The 18061-nt window shown below is 65.4% G+C and overlaps 2 protein-coding genes across 2 annotated transcripts; both read left to right on the top strand.

Annotated features, from left to right (window-relative positions):
* The first annotated feature begins 93 nt into the window (after window positions 1-93).
* CHLRE_01g020918v5 (uncharacterized protein) lies at window positions 94-14199 on the top strand. Its single transcript, XM_043058469.1, has 25 exons — window positions 94-283; window positions 780-867; window positions 1513-1689; window positions 2384-2526; window positions 2738-2839; window positions 3044-3157; window positions 3450-3565; window positions 3774-3869; window positions 4323-4428; window positions 4816-5029; window positions 5262-5392; window positions 5649-5846; window positions 6269-6360; window positions 6628-6736; window positions 7021-7143; window positions 7737-7820; window positions 8165-8365; window positions 8810-8945; window positions 9381-9579; window positions 9975-10161; window positions 10968-11024; window positions 11445-11578; window positions 12191-12281; window positions 12703-12854; window positions 13360-14199. Exons 1-25 carry the CDS (start codon window positions 197-199, stop codon window positions 13487-13489), a joined length of 3267 nt encoding a protein of 1088 aa, XP_042928383.1. The 5' UTR covers window positions 94-196; the 3' UTR covers window positions 13490-14199.
* A 144-nt stretch (window positions 14200-14343) lies between these two features.
* CHLRE_01g020887v5 (uncharacterized protein) lies at window positions 14344-18029 on the top strand. Its single transcript, XM_043058468.1, has 3 exons — window positions 14344-14783; window positions 15063-15680; window positions 16699-18029. The coding sequence occupies exons 1-3, from the start codon at window positions 14574-14576 to the stop codon at window positions 17830-17832; spliced, it is 1962 nt and encodes a 653-aa protein (XP_042928382.1). The 5' UTR covers window positions 14344-14573; the 3' UTR covers window positions 17833-18029.
* Window positions 18030-18061: the final 32 nt, after the last annotated feature.

Below are 18061 nucleotides of genomic sequence, written 5' to 3'. Positions count from 1 at the left end.
TAAACAAAAAAAACATGTGCATGGACCACCGATGTGGAATGATGCAACTCCCTCGCAGGGCTCCAGTCCACCAAACTTCATCATATCAATAGATCTAAGTGACAGCTACCTAGTTGTGAAGTAGTACTTTGTAGAACGACTGGCGTCGTTCACTTCAACTTTGCTCCTGAGGGCGCGTGCGCTGATGGCTGCAAACATGTCGACCGTCAAGCGCGGACTAGCCAGCGCTAGCGCTGGTGTGGGCCGCTCGTCGGTGCCTGCGGTGCCGCTGCCTGGGGCCTCGGTGAGTGCGCGTGCACTATGTGTTTTGTGGCCTGTCCCAGAGCCAGAAGTCGCATTTCTTGTATACGAAGCAACACAAACCAGGCAATGGCTGGAGCAGCCTGCCCAGACGGCATGCATTTGGGCCCCTCTCGTCGCGTGTGTGGTTCAGCATCGGAGATCCCTCGCGAGTCCCTCGCAAGCGGTAATCTCCTGTCGACGCCAGTAGGGATTACCCCATTGGATGATAGCCGCCTTGATCGGCGTATGCGCATGCCTTTCGCGCCTGGCCAACCACTCGCGCCGGGAGCCCTAATAGACGCCCCTCGTCGTCGCGACAACGTCAGGCTGACCTGCCTCCGCCACTCAGCTTCCGCCAGGCCTGCCTCACACCACTCACCCGCCCACACCACCCTTACGAACATGCATCCTCACATGACCTCACGCATGCAATAGGCAAGCCATTCACCGTCCTTTTAGCTTACCATTGGCCCTGTCCCGCACACACTACACCGCAGCGCCCGATGCCGCTGCGCCTGCCCGCCTCCGGCGCCTCCTCCTTCGCCGCCGCCGGCCTCATGGCGCCCGCGCTGCGCCGCATGCCGGGTGCGTGCGTGGACGTAGGCGGGGCGCACCTGTGTGTGTGTGTATGTGTGTGTGTGTGTGTGTGTGTGTGTGTGTGTGTGTGTGTGTGTGTGTGTGTGTGTGTGTGTGTGTGTGTGTGTGCGTGCGTGCGTGCGTGCGTGCGTGCGTGCGTGCGTGCGTGCGTGCGTGCGTGCGTGCGTGCGTGCGTGCGTGCGCGCGCTGGGGGGTGGCCGGGCGGTGAGGTTAGGAGTGGGGGCGTGCAGCTGTTGTGCGGGCACGTGGGCTGTGTCAGGCCTTGGGGGTCAGGGGCAAGACCGCGCCCGGGCCCCCCGCGCTGGGGTGCAGCAGGGGTGCACCGGGCGTGCACTGGGGTGCACGGGGGGGCGTGACGATGTGTATGTGTATGTGACCGCGCGTGTGCAGTCGGGCAGTGCAGTCGGACAATTGCACGGCAACCCGCCGCCGCCGCCACCTGCCTGACGATCGCAACCTCGCCACAACCCGTTCACACACACACACGCACGCACACACACACACACACACACACACACACACACACACACACACACACACACACACACACACACACACACACACACACACACAAACACACACACACACACACACACACACACACACACACGCCCCACTGACTACACCCTACAGGCGCCGCCTCCGCCAGCCGCTCCGCTCTGCGCTGCCTGGCCTCCGCCGCGCCCGCCGTGGCGGCGCCGCCCGCGCCCGCCGGCGTGGTGTCGAAGGCGCACGGCTTCACGCTGACCCGGCAGCAGTACGTCAAGGAGTACGGCAGCCACGTGCTCATGTACACGCACGACAAGACCGGTGGGGCGGGGGTGAGGGGGGGTGAGGGGAGGGGGAGGGGGGGAGAGGAGGAGGGAGAAGGGGAGGGGGGGATGGGGGGAATGTATGCCGTGGGTAGGGTGCGCTGGGGTGAAGTGCGAGGGTGGTGAGGGCTGAGGCGGAGTTTGGTTGAGGAGGGGACTGCACGGGGGGAGAGGGGCAAGGGGGTGCGCATGGGCGCATGACCGGGCCGGTGTTTGGTTGGGGTGAGTACCCTGCGGGGGGGAGCGGGTAAGGAGGGAGGAGCAGGGAGAGGAAGTCGCCGTCGCGATGCACGGCGACGGCGACCAAGGTTGCGGTTAGTGTTGGTAGAGGCGGGCGGCATCGGGCCGCAGCAGCTGACACACCCGGCAGCAGCGCAACCGATTTGGGCGGCAGCAGCAGCAACACGCGCAGCAGGAACACGGAGGGAGCGAGGTGATCGCGGGTCCAGGCCCGGGGCGGCGGGGACTCTAGCCGGGGCGGCGGGGGCTCTAGCCGGGGCTCGCCGGAGGCGGAGGGAGCGTGCGCCGTGGGGTGTTTTTATGTTGGACCAGCAGAGCTTGCCACGAGGCCGGCCCCAGCTCCCCTCCCGTGCGTTCCCCTGCCACTCCACTCCCAGCAACCCCTCAGTTTGGGCTGGTATCTACACCCCTCCCTCCCCATCCATTATCTCTCTCCCGCTGCGCTCTATCAGGTGCCGAGGTGATCAGCGTCCTCAACAGCGACGAGAACAAGACGTTTGGTGTGGTGTTCCGCACGCCCGTGGACGACTCCACCGGCATCCCGCACATCCTGGAGCACTCGGTGCTGTGCGGCAGCCGCAAGTACCCCATCAAGGTGCCGGATGCTGGGTTGGGTTGGAGCGGGGAGGACGGGTGGGAGAGGAGGAGAACGACGGCAGGAAAGGAATAAAGACCGACGGTGCAGAGAGGCAATGTGGCTTTCCTGCCACTCTGGCGCAAACAATCCGCTTACGTTCCCCAGACGCCCCAACCCAAACGCCAACGCCAACGCCAATGCCAACCCAACTCACCCTATGCGTGCACAGGAGCCGTTTGTGGAGCTGATGAAGAGCTCGCTCAACACCTTCCTCAACGCCTTCACCTACCCCGACCGCACCTGCTACCCAGTGGCCTCCACCAACAGCCAGGTCTGTATGCGAGTGTGCGATTGCGTGTGTGTTGGGGGGCGCCTGCTATGGTTCGTGTGTCACGCCTCCTAGGCTGGGTACCACCCTCTTCACCCCTCTGACACCTCCCTCTCACCCCTCCCTCGACCCCTCTCCTCCCCCCCAACCTCCTCCCCCACATCTCCTCCCCCACATCTCCTCCCCCACATGTCTTCTCCCCCCCAGGACTTTTACAACCTGGTGGACGTGTACCTGGACGCCGTGTTCCACCCGCGCTGCGTGTCCGACCGCCGCGTGTTCGAGCAGGAGGGCTGGCACTACGAGCTGGACAACAAGGAGGTGGGGGGGGGCGGGGGGGGGCGGGTTAGGGGGGGGGTGTTAACTGTGAACCAATCTCGTAAGGAAATAGTCGAAATAGTCGCGCGGGGGGGGCGGGTTTGGGGGGGGGAGCGAGGGAGGGGATGGGGGCACGGGATGGGGAGGAAGGGAGCGGGAGGAGGGCTGTAGATACAATAGAGCGAGGAGGAGACGGAGCAGGTTGGGGGTTAAGGGCCCGGATTTGGGGTTGGTGTAGGGAATGGCTGGGCTGACGCCTGACCCCGCCCGCCCGCCCGCCCGCCCGCCCCCGCAGGAGCCGTTGACGTACAAGGGCGTGGTGTTCAACGAGATGAAGGGCGTGTACTCGTCACCCGACTCGGTCTACTACCGCGTGGTGCAGCAGGCGCTCTTCCCATCCAACACCTACAGGTGGGGGGGGGGCGAGGGCCGCACGTGTGTGTGTGTGCGTGTGTGCGATTGGAAAACAGAAGGACGGGGTGCGCCACACGCCCTCCACCTCCCACTCCCCGCCTGCGCTCAGCTGCCTCGCCCACCCGCTCCCCTCCCCACCTCTCCTCCCCTTCTCTCCTCCTCCCCTCTCTACCCTCCCCTCCACCACCCCCACCCCACCCCACAGGCACGACAGCGGCGGCGACCCCGAGGTGATCCCCAAGCTCACCTTTGAGCAGTTCCAGGACTTCCATGCCAAATACTACCACCCCTCCAACGCCCGGTGAGAAGGCAGGGGGCCGGAGGGGGGGCAGGGGGCAGGGGGCAGGCATCAAATCATGCAGGAGGCTGGGTGTTATGAACCCGGTTCCAAAAGGGCATGCTCGTTACACTGGGAGCGGGGAGCTGGGAGCGGGGGGCTGGGAGCGGGGGCAGGCAAGAGTTCATGGAGGAGTCGGGTAGCGGGGGGCGGGGCAGGGCAGGGTGCCGGAGGATGGGGTGCAGTAGCCGCGGCTGCAGCGGCCGGAGACACGGGAAGGCGGGTGGCCAGGTATGGGGCCAGGTATGGGGCCAGGCATGGGGCCACGCAAGCGCGTGTCCCATGTACTGTATCGGGTCCCGCCTGCTCAAGCTGACCAGCTGCTCCATTCCTGTGCCTCTCATTCTCAATCGCGCTGACCCTCTCACGCGCCCCCTCTCTCGCCCACCCTCCCTCCTCCCCCCCGGCCCCTCACAGCTTCTGGTTCTATGGCGACGACGAGCCGGTGAAGCGGCTGCAGCTGCTGGACGGCTTCCTCAGCGAGTTCGAGCGCCGGCCCGTGGACAGCGCAGTGGCCACACAGGTGGGGGTTACATCGTGGGGTTACATCGTGGGGTTACATCGTGGGGTTATATCGTGGGGTTACATCGTGGGGTTACATGCATCAAGTTTACGAAGTGAAGTCGTAGCCAGGTACAAAGGTACACGGTAGTCGTCGTTACCAATGTCCGCGGAGTCCAGGGTGGGGGGGGGGGGAGGGGGCGGGGGCGCGGGGCGGCGGGGGCGGGGGGGCGGGGCGGCGGGAGCGGGAAGGCAGGGTAGCGGCTGCAGTGAGGGAAGAGGGGAGGGGGGAGGGGATGTGGCCGTGGGGAGCGCGGTGGGAAGAGCGGGGAAGGGGAGAGCAGGGCGGCGCGTACGTGTCACCTGACGTTTCCCGCGCCTCCCCACCGGCCCTGTGCCCATGGCGCAGGCTCTGATGCACGAGCCGCGCACCGTGACCGAGTACTATGCCGCGGGCGCGGGCGAGGAGGGCGAGGAGGAGGGCGGTGCGGCGGGCGGCGGCGGCGGCGAGGCGCAGAAGGCGTACGTGGGTCTGAGCTGGGTGCTGTCTGACACGCCCCTGGATGTGGAAACGGAGTTGGCGCTGGGCTTCCTGGACTACCTGCTGCTGGGCACACCCGCGGGTGAGGAGGGGAGGGGAGGGGAGGAGGAGGGGAGGGAGGAGGGGGAGGGGGGGAGGAGGAGGAGGAGGAGGAGGGGGAGGAGGAGCGGAGGGGGAGGGGAGAGGCACCCCGACTGTCCTGTAGTGTGCCGCCTGCCTCTACACACACACACACACACAGTACCTGGCGACAGCTATACTTTTCATTGAATGTGACCCCGTGGTGTACCCACCCCTCCTGCACCACCTTGCAGCCCCGCTGCGCAAGGCGCTGAACGACTCCCGGCTGGGCGCGGCGGTGATTGGCGGCGGCATTGACGACGACCTCAAGCAGCCCTGCTTCACCCTGGGGCTCAAGGGCGTGGACCCGGCGGAGGCCGACAAGGTGCGGAGGGGCTGGGGGGGAGGGGGAGGGGGAGGGGGAGGGGAGGGGGAGGAGGGGAGAGGAGCGGAGGGGAGGGGGAGGAGGGGAGGGGGAGGAGGCCACTTGGCCCGCCCTCTCCTGCTCCTCTTCCCGCTTTCGACACCCTCTGCAACCCCCACACCTCCCCGATTCCCACCCCGTTTTCAACCATCTATGCAACCCTCCCACCTCCTTCCCCTCCCCTCTCGCCACACACACCCGCCCCCCCCCCCCCCAGGTGGACTCGCTCATCCTGACCAAGCTGCAGGAGCTGGCGGACAGCGGCTTCTCCGCCTCGGCCGTGGAGGCCGCCGTCAACACCATTGAGTTCAGCCTGCGCGAGAACAACACCGGCTCCTTCCCGCGCGGCCTCAGCCTCATGCTGCGCGCGGTGGGCGCCTGGATCTACGACCAGGACCCCTTCACGCAGATGCAGGTGCGGGCGGATGGGTGGGTGGGTGGGGGGGTTGGGTGGGTGAGGGGAAGGGTGGGTGGGCGGAAAGCAGCAGGGGAGAGGGATAGTGCGTGTATTATATATGTGGATATGGGTTGTGGAGGAGGCGAGGCCAGCGAGCCTGTGGTGCTGGGGGGGCCAAACACAGACTGCAAATCATGTAAGCGTCATTTGGGCAATGATGTAGTTTACCCTCCCAACCAACAAGCATAACCAACAAGTTATGTCCTGTCTCTGTCTGATCATCACCGCCATCGCCGAGCGACACACAACACACGCCTGGGAACCTCCCTCTCCCTCACCCTTGCCCCCGGCCCCCCCGACCATTTTCTTAGCTAGTAATAAATGAGATCAAGAAATGAGTGTAACTCTCCCCCCCCCCGCTCCTCGCCCTGCCCTCTCAGTGGGAGGACGCGCTGGCCAGCTTCAAGTCCAAGCTGGCTGCGGGCGGCGACGTGTTCGGCCCGCTCATCCGCAAGTACCTGCTGGACAACAAGTAGGTGCAGGGGCTTGGGGATTACATGCATTAAGTTTACGAAGTGAAGTCGTAGCCAGGTACAAAGGTACACAGGGCGGGGTTGGGGGGGGGGAGAGGGAGGGGGAGGAGAAGGGGAGAGGCTAAGGGAGGAGGGGGGAAGAGGCGGGCGGGGTTCCTAGGATACATAGGGTACGTGTTCGCTTCGTGTGTCCGCTCGATTCTTGCCCGCGCTCACGCCTCCCCGCCTGCCGCCTCCCTTCCCCCGCGTTCTCCCCATCCCTACAGGCACCGTGTGGCGGTGCGGCTGCTGCCCGACAGCGCCAAGGCCGCGGCCATTGAGGCGGCGGAGAAGGCGGAGCTGGAGCGGGCGCGCGCCGCCATGAAGGAGGAGGACGTGAGTGTGTGTGTGTGTGTGGGGGGGGGGGGGGGCGGGGTAAGCAGCAGCAGCAGGAGGAGGAGGAGTAAAAGGGGTTTTGGAGGCGGAAGAGAGTGGAGGGCATGGGAACGGCTGTCCCGAAGTGCGCCCGGCCGAGCACCTGCTTGACCTCCCCGCCCGCACTTCCTCCACTTCCTCCACACCTGCTTCTCACCCAGCTTTATAACACTTGCCGTACCTACATGCTCCCTTCCAACCTCCTCTCCCTCCTCTCCTCATCCCTCCCTCCCCCTCTTCCTTAGCTGGAGGCGGTGGTGGCCAACACGCACGCGCTCAAGGAGCTGCAGGAGACACCCGACAGCCCCGAGGCCCTGGCCTGCATCCCCGCCCTGAAGCTGTCCGACATCCCCAAGACCATCACCAAGGTAAGGAGTACGCCACAGCCGCCTGCGTGACTGCACGACTGCACACGACTGCACGACCGCACGAGCGGGGGGTGGGGAGGTGGAAAAGGCGGCGCCAGCCGTGTGGGCCGCACACTCGTCCACATCGACCGATTCTCGTTGTCGCCCCCACACACAATGCCGCAACCCTCACTGTCCTCGCCCCCGCCCCACCTGCCCGTGCCCCTTCCCTTCCCTCCTCCCCCCTGCGCTCGCGGCGCGCAGGTGAGTACAAAGCAAGTCGGGTATAGGAAAGTCCAGCGGCGGTCGCGTTGCACTCGCATCCGCATATGCATCCGAGCGCTACTGAGCTATACGTGATCATCTTACTGACGTTACTACAATACGATCAACCTACTTTAGAATAGTCTTTAGACAAAATGGGAGAGCAGCAGCAGCAGCCTTCGGCGGGTCTACGCGCTGGAGCTGGCCGCTGGACTTCACGGACATCGGTAACAACGCGTCTACGCTGCAACTGCACCTGCCTACGACTTCACTTCTTAATTAATCATGAATGTAACCCCCCGTCTACCACTTCCTTAATTAATCATGCATGGAACCCCCCCCCCCCCCAGGTCCCCACCTCCTCCAAGGCCCTGGCCGACGGCGCCACCCTGCTCGGCCACGACCTGTTCACCAACGACGTCCTGTACCTGGAGGTGGGGGGGCGTGGGGGGTGGTGTGTGTGTGCGGAGACGGCCGCAGCGTGGCGCTACTGTGTACTTGTGTGTGCGTGTATGTGTGTATGTGTGTGTGTTGTGATGTGTGTGTGTGTGTGTGCGCTGATGTGTACTTGCGCTGCGTGCGTGCGTGCATGGTGTGTGCGTTGTTACATTTCACTTATTGGGCTGTCCAGTGCGTCTGCTAGCTTATGTCCACGGGGGCGGGTGCATGAGTAGAGCTCCTGCTGCCCGGCACCTGCCTCGCCACCCCCTCCTCCTCCCTACCCCTCCCCTCCCCCTCCTCCTCCCCTCCCCTCCCCCTCCTCCCCCCTCCCCCGCAGGCCGCCTTCGACCTGCGCTCTCTGCCGGCCCGGCTGCTGCCGCTGGTGCCGCTGTTCTGCCGCAGCCTGACCCAGATGGGCACCGCCACCGAGAGCTTCATCGAGCTCACGGAGCGCATCGGCCGCAAGACCGGCGGCGTCAGCGTCTACCCCTTCACCTCGGCTGTGCGCGGGCAGGAGGCGCCCGTGTCCTACGTCATGGTGGGGGCTCTGGGGGAGGGGTGGGGAGGGGGTGGGGGGTGGGGGTGTGGGGGGTGGGTAGGGGGTGGGGAGGTGGGTGGGTGGGTGGGTCTGGGGAGTCTGTGGGGTCTGGGGAAGGTACTTCACACCTGACCAGTCAGGAGGCAAGAGGCGTTGCCAGGTGCTGCTGGGTCGCACCGCACCTCACCAAAGCCTGCCCCTGTTCCACCGCCACCCCCACCGCCATCCTCTTCACCAGTCGTGCCTGGGATCCTCCGCTTCCACTCCTCTCCCCCGCGCCCTCCCCCTCATCGGTACACGCGCCCCTCCGCCTGCTGTCTGCTGCCCTAAATATCCCTGTTCCATCCTTGCCCCTCCCCCAACTAATCATGAATGTGATTCCCCTCCCCCCACCCTGCCTACGCCTGCACTTCTTAATTAATCATGACTCCTCCCCCCCTCCAGATCCGCGGCAAGGCCATGGGCGGCAAGGCGGCTGACCTGCTGGATCTGATGCGCGACGTGCTGCTCACGGCGCGCCTGGACGACAAGGCACGGTTCGGACAGATGGTGGCGGAGACCAAGGCCGGCATGGAGAGCGGTGAGGGGCCGGAGGGGGGGGGTTGCGGCGGGGGGTGGTGGAAAGGAGGGCGTGGTGAAGGGCAGCCGACAACCGACATCGTTGTTGCGGAGTTGGGGCCATTTTGTGTGTAGCCCGCGTTTGCCGCCGGCCATCTCCCCAGCAAGATACAACCTCGCGACTTGATGCTACACACCACTCCACCACCCCATTCCACCCCCACACCACCAACACACATCACCCCCACGGCCGCTCATGTGGTAACGACTTCGTCTGAGTCTTCAGTACATCCTGTACCGCTTTTCCAAACATCCTTGCAACCCCACCCCCACACCACCCCCACACACATCAACCCCCCACACCACGCCCCCACACACCACCAACACCACCCCCACACCACCACCACCTCCTCCCTCCCTCCTCCTCCCTCCCTCCTCCCCGCACCGCCCCCTGCAGGCATCATCAGCGGCGGCCACTCCTACGCCGCCAAACGCCTGGGCGCGCAGCGCTCGCTGGCGGGCGCGGTGGGCGAGGCCATGGGCGGCCTGAGCTACCTGGAGTACGTGCGGCAGCTGGCCAAGCGCGTGGAGAGCGAGGAGGGCTGGCAGGCCGTGCGCGCGGACCTGGAGGCCATCAGGGCGGCGCTGCTGCAGCGGTGGGTGTGCGCGGGTTGGGGGTGGGTGGGATGGGGGTGGGGTGGGGGAGAGGAGAGCGGAGTGATCAAGGTACATCGTGTGTGCGGGGGTTTGGGGGCGTGTGTGTGTGTGTGTTTGTGTGTGTTAGGGAAGCACAAGGGAGAGGGTCGACACCGTGCATGTGACTGTGCGCGTGCGTGTGCGCAAGTTTGATGCGTGTTTGCGTGTGCTGAGAGATCCAAGGCCCCTCACGCGGACCGTTCTCTCGGTCTCTCACCCCGCCCTGTGTCAGCGCGTGACCCCGGCTCTCGCCCCCATTCCTCCCTCTCTCTTCCTTAACTCAGCATGAGTTAACCACCCTCCCTTCCGCGCTCCTCCCTCCCTCCCTCCCTCTCCACTCCCACCGCCCCCGCAGCAAGGGCGCCATTGTGAACCTCACCGCCGACAACGCCACCCTGGCCGCCGCCGAGTCCGCCGTCGCCGACTTCCTGTCCGCCCTGCCCGCCACCGCCGCCGCCACCGCCACCGCCGGCGCCAACGACTGGGCCAGCAGCGGCCTGTTGCTGCCGCGCAACAGCGAGGCCCTCACCGTGCCCACCCAGGTGTGTGCAGCTGTGTGTGTGCGGCTGTGTGTGTGCGGTTGTGTTGGAAAAGACGAGATGGGGGACACGCAGACTATGCGATATGCAATGGGTGACCAATGTACGGCTGTGTGTGTGCGGCTGTGTGTGTGTGCGGCTGTGTGTGTGCGACTGTGTGTGTGTGCGGCTGTGTGTGTGTACGGCTGTGTGTGTACGGCTGTGTGTGTGCGACTGTGTGTGTGCGGCTGTGTGTGTGCGGCTGTGTGTGTGTGCGGCTGTGTGTGTGCGACTGTGTGTGTGTGCGACTGTGTGTGTGTACGGCTGTGTGTGTGCGACTGTGTGTGTGCGGCTGTGTGTGTGCGGCTGTGTGTGTGCGGCTGTGTGTGTGCGGCTGTGTGTGTGCGGCTGTGTGTGTTCGGCTGTGTGTGTGCGGCTGTGTGTGTGCGGCTGTGTGTGTGCGACTGTGTGTGTGCGGCTGTGTGTGTGTTCGGCTGTGTGTGTGCGGCTGTGTGTGTGCGGCTGTGTGTTCGGCTGTGCTCAGTAAGCACACGGGTTCGCTGGGAATGTGGTTTGCGACTTGAAAGCAAGTAGCAACGGTGCTTGTGTGTTCCCTGCCCGCCCGGCTTCACGTGCGTAACCCGCTCCACACACACGCACCCACACACGCACACACACACACACACACACACATATACACACACCCACACACACACACACACACACACACACACACACACACACACACACGCACCCACACACACACGCACCCACACACGCACACACACACACATATACACACACCCACACACGCACACACACACACACAGGTCAACTATGTGGCTAAGGCCGCCAACCTGTACGCCGACGGCGGCTACGAGCTGCAGGTGCGTGTGTGTATGATGTGTATGCTGTGTGTGTGAGTCGGAGGGGCCAGCAGGACCCGCGGGGTCGCCACTGCAATTGGGACCATTGTTGAATGGCACGGAGCTGTACCGACGTTACACATGTTTATGCAGTTTCAACCTTATGCCCCACCTCACGTTGGGTATTACCATGAGCCACCCATGTCCCGTTGCCTCCCCTCGCAACTCCCACTTAGCCATCTAAATTCGCACCGCCACCTCCCCCCTCCCCCTCTCTCCCCTCCCCCTCCTTAATTAATCACGAACATGATCCCCCTCCCCCCTCATGTGGTAACGACTTCGTCTGTAGTCTTCAGTGCATCCTGTACCGCTCTTCCAAACATCCTTTTAACCCCCTCCCCTCCTCCTCCTCCTCCTCCTCCTCCCCCCTTCCGGCCCCAGGGCTCGGCCTATGTGGTTGAGAAGTACCTGGGCAACACGTGGCTGTGGGACCGCGTGCGTGTGGTGGGTGGCGCGTACGGCGGCTTCTGCTCCTTCGACTCGCACAGCGGCATGTTCACATACATGAGCTACCGGTGAGCAGGCAGGGGGGGGGGCAGGGGGAGGAGGGGCAGGAGGGGCAGGACGGGGTTGTATCTACCAGCCCAAACTAAAGTGAACCAAGCCAAGCTAGCGGAGCACAGGCCGAGGCGGGGGAGGGGGGAAGGGGTTGTAGATACCGGCCCAAACTAAACCGAACCCAACGCAAAGCAGCAGGGAGGGTTGGGGACATGCGGACAAGGCGGCATGGCGGGGGCAGAACGCGGGGGAGGCTGGGCTTGGAGCCGGGATGTGTGTATGCCACCCACCGATTCCAAATGGATGGCGCGGGTCGTTTACACGGGTCCAGACGCGGCCGGGATCCCACCCCCCAAATAATCCAAACATCCTTGCACCCCCCCCCCCCATTGTCGCGTGCCACTCCGTTGTCAAGCATCGGCCACGCTCTCCTCCTCGCTCTATTGCATTGGGTTTGATTTAGTTTGGGCTGGTATCTACAACCCCCCCCCCCCAATAATCATGAATGTAACCCCACCACCACTGCCACCACCCACGGGCTTTCTGATGATGGGACTTTTTCATTGGTCCCGGGCACACAACCCACCCGCCCTCCGCCCTCCCTTTCCTTCCCCCACCCCCCTTTGCAGCGACCCCAACCTGCTGGACACCATTGAGAGCTACGACGGCTCGGCCGCCTACCTGCGCGGCCTGGAGCTCAGCAGCGAGGAGCTGACCAAGGTGCGGGGGGGGGGGAGGAGGGGGAGGGGGAGGCAGGGAGGGGCAGGGGGAGAGGGAGAGGAGGCAGGGAGGGGGAGGGGGAGAGGGAGGGGGAGAAGCAGAAACAGGGGGGGCAAGGGCAGGGAAGGGGAGGCAGGGGGGAGAGGACAGGAGGACAGGAGGGACAGGGAGGCGGCGCAAAGAGGGATAAGGGTAGACAGGGGGCGAGGAGCGACCTTCAGAGCTGCCGCCTGCTGGAGCAAGCCGCCCTTGGGCAGCGGCTCATTGGTGTGGCGTGGAGTGCAGCGCTGCGCTCCGTCACCGCCGTCGCCTTACCTGTCATGCCTGCATCTCCCTGCCCCCCGGAACCCCACTCCACGCCGCCTCACCCTTCCCTTCCCACCCCGGCGCCCACCCGCCCCGCTCCCCCCCCCCCCTGCAGGCCATCATCGGCACCATGGGCGACATCGACGCCTACCAGCTGCCCGACGCCAAGGGCTACAGCGCGCTGGTGCGCCACCTGCTGGGCGTCAGCGACGAGGAGCGCCAGCAGCGCCGCGACCAGATCCTGGCCACCAGCAACAAGGACTTCAAGTGGGTGGAGAGCTGGAGGGGGGAGGGAGGGGCGGGGCGGGGCGGGAGGGAAGGAGGAGGGAGGAGGGAGGGAGGGAGCGAGGGAGGGAGGAGGGAGGGAGGGAGCGAGGGAGGGAGGCGGGGGGAGGGAGGGGAGGGAAGGGGGCTAGGACGGGAATGCGGGAGTGTTGCAAATGTGGGCAGGGGCGGGAGCGGGCGAGAACGGGCGGTTTGGGGCTCTCGGTAAAAAATTAGGGTTGTCGCAAGGTTGCGAGCAAACTAGGGTTTGCATCGGCAGCAGTACCGCCGCACTGCTTGTACGAATTTTGGTGTGAAGTCTTGGAAACATCGGGAGCGAACTCGGCGGTTGGTCAAGGTCATGAAAATCAATGTACCGAACGTACTTCCGTATTTCCGGACGCTATTTGCAATGTCTGCCTCGCTGCCCACCCAGCTGCCCGCCTGCCCGCTCCTCGTCCCTTGCTCCTCGCTTACCATGCACACGTGCACACACGCGCCCACGCAGGAACTTCGCCGACGCCATCGAGTGCGTGCGCGGCTCGGCGGGCCGTGTGGTCGCTGTGACCAGCCCCGAGAAGGCCGGCAAGGTGCTGGAGGAGAAGCCCGGCTTCTGGGAGCTCAAGAAGGTGCTGTAAGGAACTAGAGGAGGTGGAGGAGATGCAGGTGGAGGAGGTGCAGGCAGATGCACGCGTTGGTGGGACAGCATTCGACTACAAAGTTGTGACCGCGGTGGTTGTGGCAGTTGCGGAGGAGGAGCGCGGGAGCGGGAGGAGCCGGGAGCGGGAGGCAGAGTGGGCGGTGAGCGAGGTAAGATGACACACAAATGAGCAGGCGACTGACAGGAGGTGAATCGGGCGTGCTGAGGAAGCGCGCCAATCGTTTCGCACGGCCGGATGGTATGTGGAGCACTGTGTGTGATTGCATGCGCCCGGGCCAGCCACGCAGTATGTATGTACGTATGATACAGCCGTGTTATGATATGGCTGTGTGCACATTGTATAGCCCTCGTTTGTTTCGTGTCGGCACTTGTGTTGGCATTGCGTTGCGCATTACATGGCACACACGCACGGAGGCGGAGGCACTGGGAGGCAGAACGTTTTGCGGTGCCTTCCTGACTTGCTGCGCCACTGCCTGCCACAGGGGCTGGCAGGGGTGGCGTCAGGGACACTCGCGTTGGCCCGTGGCGGCCCAGTGCCAGTAACATGTAGGTGCTTTTGAAGTTCCTGTGTCCTAGAGCGTACAAGGCCCTTGAAATTCAACCTGCGCTGCGTGGCCAGACCTGCATTGGGAGTGCTCTGGAGTGCTGGAAAGCGCTGAAATCGGGTGCATGTAAGATCTAAAAAGCAGTAGTGCTTAGGTGTCTTCATGGTGGGACGCCCATGCGGGGGCTGGCTGTGCACCGGCCCAGGCAGTCCCGGGCTGCCAAGCATGCAGCGGCCCAATGCAGCTTACTCATAGCGCCCTCTTACCTCTCACCACTTACAATATAGCTGCAGCGTCACATACAAGAACAACAGCCAACAGACGCGCCGGCGCAGAGGCCTGGGGCTGTAGGCCCAACGCAGGATGTCGCCAGGCAGGGCCTCTGTGGCAACACTACTGCTCCTTGTAGCCGCGGGCGGCCTCGTCTCGCTACATATTCATTCCTTTACACCTTATTTGGACTTCTTAGGACTTGATGACCCACTCCGAGTTTGTGCAACGAAAGGATTCGCGAGCATGGAGACACTTAACGATGTCGCGCTCTGCATGGCATCTCTGGTCGTGCCCGAGGACTCAATACCAGCCGGCACCTACTATGATTCAGATACCAACATGTATGTTCCAACCGACGAGCAGCGACGGGACCTGGGCGCGGTGGTGAGGCGCCTGGCAGGCGCGACCTCGCCGAAGCACTGCAAGAGGGTCATCATGCCCGGCTCGTTGCGGGTGAGCCGCGGCCCTCTCCCACCCTGCCCGCGCCTCCATCACCCCCCTCCCGCCCCCAATGGCTATAGCATTGAAAAACTGCCCTAGCTAGGTTCCTTCCGACGTGCCGTGACCGGGGCCGGGGGCATGCGGCGCCGTCTGCCCTTCACCCTCGCACCATCCCAAGCACCACACTCGTGCCCCGCCCCTCTCGCCCTGCCCCACCCTGCACTCATACTCACACCTGCACCCGCACCTCCCATCATCACCACCATCCATGCGATCTTGCGCCCCCCTCAGCGCGTCTACCGGCCGCCAGCCGTGTTCACCGACACGGCTCTGGGCGAGGAGGTGTGCCTGCTGCTGGAGCGGGCGGCGCGCGGCCGCTTCGTGGCGGGCTGGGCGTGGCTGGCGGTGCGGCCGCAGCCCGCACAGGAGCCGGAGCAGCTGCAGGCGGGGTGGCAGAGGCGGCAGAGCCGGCAGGCGGTGGAGGAGGAGGAGGAGCAGGCGGGGGAGCAGGCGGGGGAGCAGCAGCATGGGGGGGAGGGCCGGCAGGGCGGTCTGCAGGGGGCCGGCGGGAGGGAGGCGGAGCAGGAGGCGGAGCAGGAGGCGGAGCAGGCTGCTGCTGCTGCTGGGCCGCGTGAGGAAGGCGACCTCGAGCCAGGGACGCCGGCAGCATGGCCAGCAGCAGCAGTGGCGGCAGCAGCAGGCGGGGCAGGAGGAGGAGCGGCGGGCGGAGTGGGCACGCCTGGCCTGTCGCGTGCCGCAGCTGCGAGTGTGGCTGCGAGTGAGGCTACGAGTGAGGCTGCGGGGCGCGCGGGCGGCCGCCGCCCGTCCGGCGCCGGGGCCTGGTGGGCCCTGCCGCGGCTGCACCTGGGCGCGCCGCACCCCAACTTCGAGGGGCCGGTGGACCTGCAGGTGGGGGCAGGGGGCTGGGGTGGTGATGAGGCGTGGGGCGGGGTGGGGTGGGGTGGAGGTGTGTGGGCGGGAAGGTGGGAGGCGTGTAGGGGACATGTACGACGGGGGAGGGTGGCGCCAGGCATCAGCCGTAGCGTGGCTTGCCACCTCCCCGCGTGCACAAGAAAGGTACTTGCTGCCGGCCTAGCGTAGACGGTAGGCATGCGAGGTGGGGGCTCGTGTGGAACCAGCTCATGCTGGGCAGTCGCGACGGGTACAAACTTGACCGCGGGGGACGAGGTAGCACACTTGCAGCATTTTAGAACGTTTGCAGCGCCAGAGAGCTCATATGAACTCACGAACAAGGTTTATCATGTACGGGGCTGGAAACAGGGACTTTCGAAATCCAATCTTTTATCATGTCTCGACGCCGAGTCACATTCACGACCGTGCTCCCAACTTCCTTATACCTACAATACAATCCCAACATGTTTACCGTGTCTGGTCAAGAAATTGTGTCATTGCACGTGTCGAGAAGGCGCGACTGGCGCGGCGCGCTCTTCGGATGCCTTCGATTCGTGGCAAGCCCGCCGCGCGACAGGTCATGAGCTATTTTTGCACAGTGTTTACTGTTCATCTAATACTGCTGTTGGGGCTCTCGACAAGTGCGCAAACGGCACATTACGACCACGTTACGACTGGCAAGTGCGTCGCAACTCTCAGTCTTCTCACTGACTCATCCTGCTTGTCGCGGGCCCGGACCCGCCTTCCAGTCCCCCCTCCCTCTGAACCCGCCTGCATCCAGCACAACCCCACCAGCAGCTGAACGTCATCCCAGCCGCGTACCGACAGAGCCGCGGTTCCCCCACACACCCTCCACACGAATCAACACCACTGCCGTAGCACCATCACCCCAGTCTCCCGCCCCCATCCCCACCACTCCCCGCCCTCCCTGCTCCCCCACAACCCTCAGCTCCCCACCCCCAAAACACCCCCCACCCACTCCCGTCCCCGCCTGCCTCACCTGCCTCCTCCACAGGCCGTGGCGCTGTTCCGGCTGCTGCCCCGCCTGGCTCGCTCCGTGGTGGTGTCTGGCAAGCACCGCCGTGCCGCCACCGGCGACGACTCGCGCTGCCTACCCGGGCTGGGCTACCCCGCCAGCGACCCCTCACACAACGCCGACGACGCCTTCAACGTGGTCAGCATGGCGCTGCTGCGGCTGGAGGCGGAGGAGGCGGAGGAGGAGGAGCAGGTCGGGGTGGAGGACGAGGCGGGGGAGGAGGAGGGGGAGGAGGAGGGGCAGGGGGAGGGGGAGCTGCAGGCGGGGGCGGTGATGGAGCCGGCGGTGGAGCCGCAGGAGGCGGCGGCGGCGGAGCGAGAGCTAACAGGGGTTGCAGGCGATACAGCCGGGGCCATCCCGCGGCTCCGGCTCCAGCCGCGGCCGTCCGCTGCCGACCCCAGCCAGCCCCATGCCCGGCAGCCCCTGCAGCTGCTGCCGCCGCGTGTGGTGTTCCTGCAGCTGCACGGCAAGGCCGACGCCAGCTGTCCGTACTCCACCGTGTTCGCCTCAGGCGGCTTCGGCCGCAACGCCAGCGCCTTCTACGGCCGCAGCGACACCGCGGTGGCGGCGGTGGCGCGCGCGCTGGGCCGGGCGGCGGCGGTGGCGGCGGCGGCAAAGGCGGCCGAGGCTGAGGCTGTGGGGTCGGTGGGGGGGGATGAGGCGGAAGCGCAGGTGAAGGCCGAGGCGGTGGAGGCGGGGCTGCGTCAGCAGCAGCAGGGGCTGGGCTGGGCTGTCCATCTGCCGCCTGACGACCCGGCCTGCCCCCTGGCAGCCACGCGCAACGTGTTTGGGCGTGTGGTCAATGGGGTGCCGCGGTGCGAGTGCTGCGGCCGACCCGCAGATGAGGGCGGCCCAGTCGCTGCCGCGGAGGAGGGGGCGGCGGAGGAGGGGGCGGCGGTGGGTGTGCTGGCGGGAGGTGGCCGCTGTGATGTGGGTTCGACGGGGAGTTGGAGCGGCGGCGGCAGAGGAAGAGGCAGGGGCGGCCGGTCGTGCTTTGGCGCGTTTGTGCACGTGGAGCAGGCGGCGGAGGCGCGCGATCCAGAGGCCTGGGGCGTGTGGGCGGAGGCGCTCGCGGAGGCGGTGGCGGTAGACGGGCGAGGGCGTGGAGGATGAGGAAAGGGCGGTGCGGCTGTGTGCGCAGGTCCCCGAACACCGCTGGCAAGGTGTGACGAGCTTGCTTCGTCCACCGCTCGCCTGGGCCGCACTACGCTCCGGCACCTCAATCTGCAGTAATGTATCACGCCCTGGCCGGGTCGTCGGTCGTTTGGTTGAGGTCAATCGTCTGGCCGTCAACCGACGAGTCGGAGTTTTGGTTGCTTCCGCTGTTCCCCGCGCAGACGTG

The sequence above is a fragment of the Chlamydomonas reinhardtii genome, chromosome 1, assembly GCF_000002595.2.
Source record: "Chlamydomonas reinhardtii strain CC-503 cw92 mt+ chromosome 1, whole genome shotgun sequence".
Taxonomy (NCBI): Eukaryota; Viridiplantae; Chlorophyta; class Chlorophyceae; order Chlamydomonadales; family Chlamydomonadaceae; genus Chlamydomonas; species Chlamydomonas reinhardtii.
The sequence above is the reverse complement of the archived record's forward strand: the minus strand, read 5'-3'. Positions and strand labels throughout refer to the sequence as shown.

Excerpts from the sequence above, each read along its gene's own strand:
- CHLRE_01g020918v5 (XM_043058469.1), top strand. The coding sequence starts at position 197 with ATGTCGACCGTCAAGCGCGGACTAGCCAGCGCTAGCGCTGGTGTGGGC. Across the intron at positions 3,158-3,449 it reads ACGAGCTGGACAACAAGGAG|GAGCCGTTGACGTACAAGGG; the intron begins GTGGGGGGGGGC and ends CCGCCCCCGCAG. Across the intron at positions 5,847-6,268 it reads ACCCCTTCACGCAGATGCAG|TGGGAGGACGCGCTGGCCAG; the intron begins GTGCGGGCGGAT and ends CTGCCCTCTCAG.
- CHLRE_01g020887v5 (XM_043058468.1), top strand. The coding sequence starts at position 14,574 with ATGGAGACACTTAACGATGTCGCGCTCTGCATGGCATCTCTGGTCGTG. Across the intron at positions 14,784-15,062 it reads TCATGCCCGGCTCGTTGCGG|CGCGTCTACCGGCCGCCAGC; the intron begins GTGAGCCGCGGC and ends CGCCCCCCTCAG. Across the intron at positions 15,681-16,698 it reads AGGGGCCGGTGGACCTGCAG|GCCGTGGCGCTGTTCCGGCT; the intron begins GTGGGGGCAGGG and ends CCTCCTCCACAG.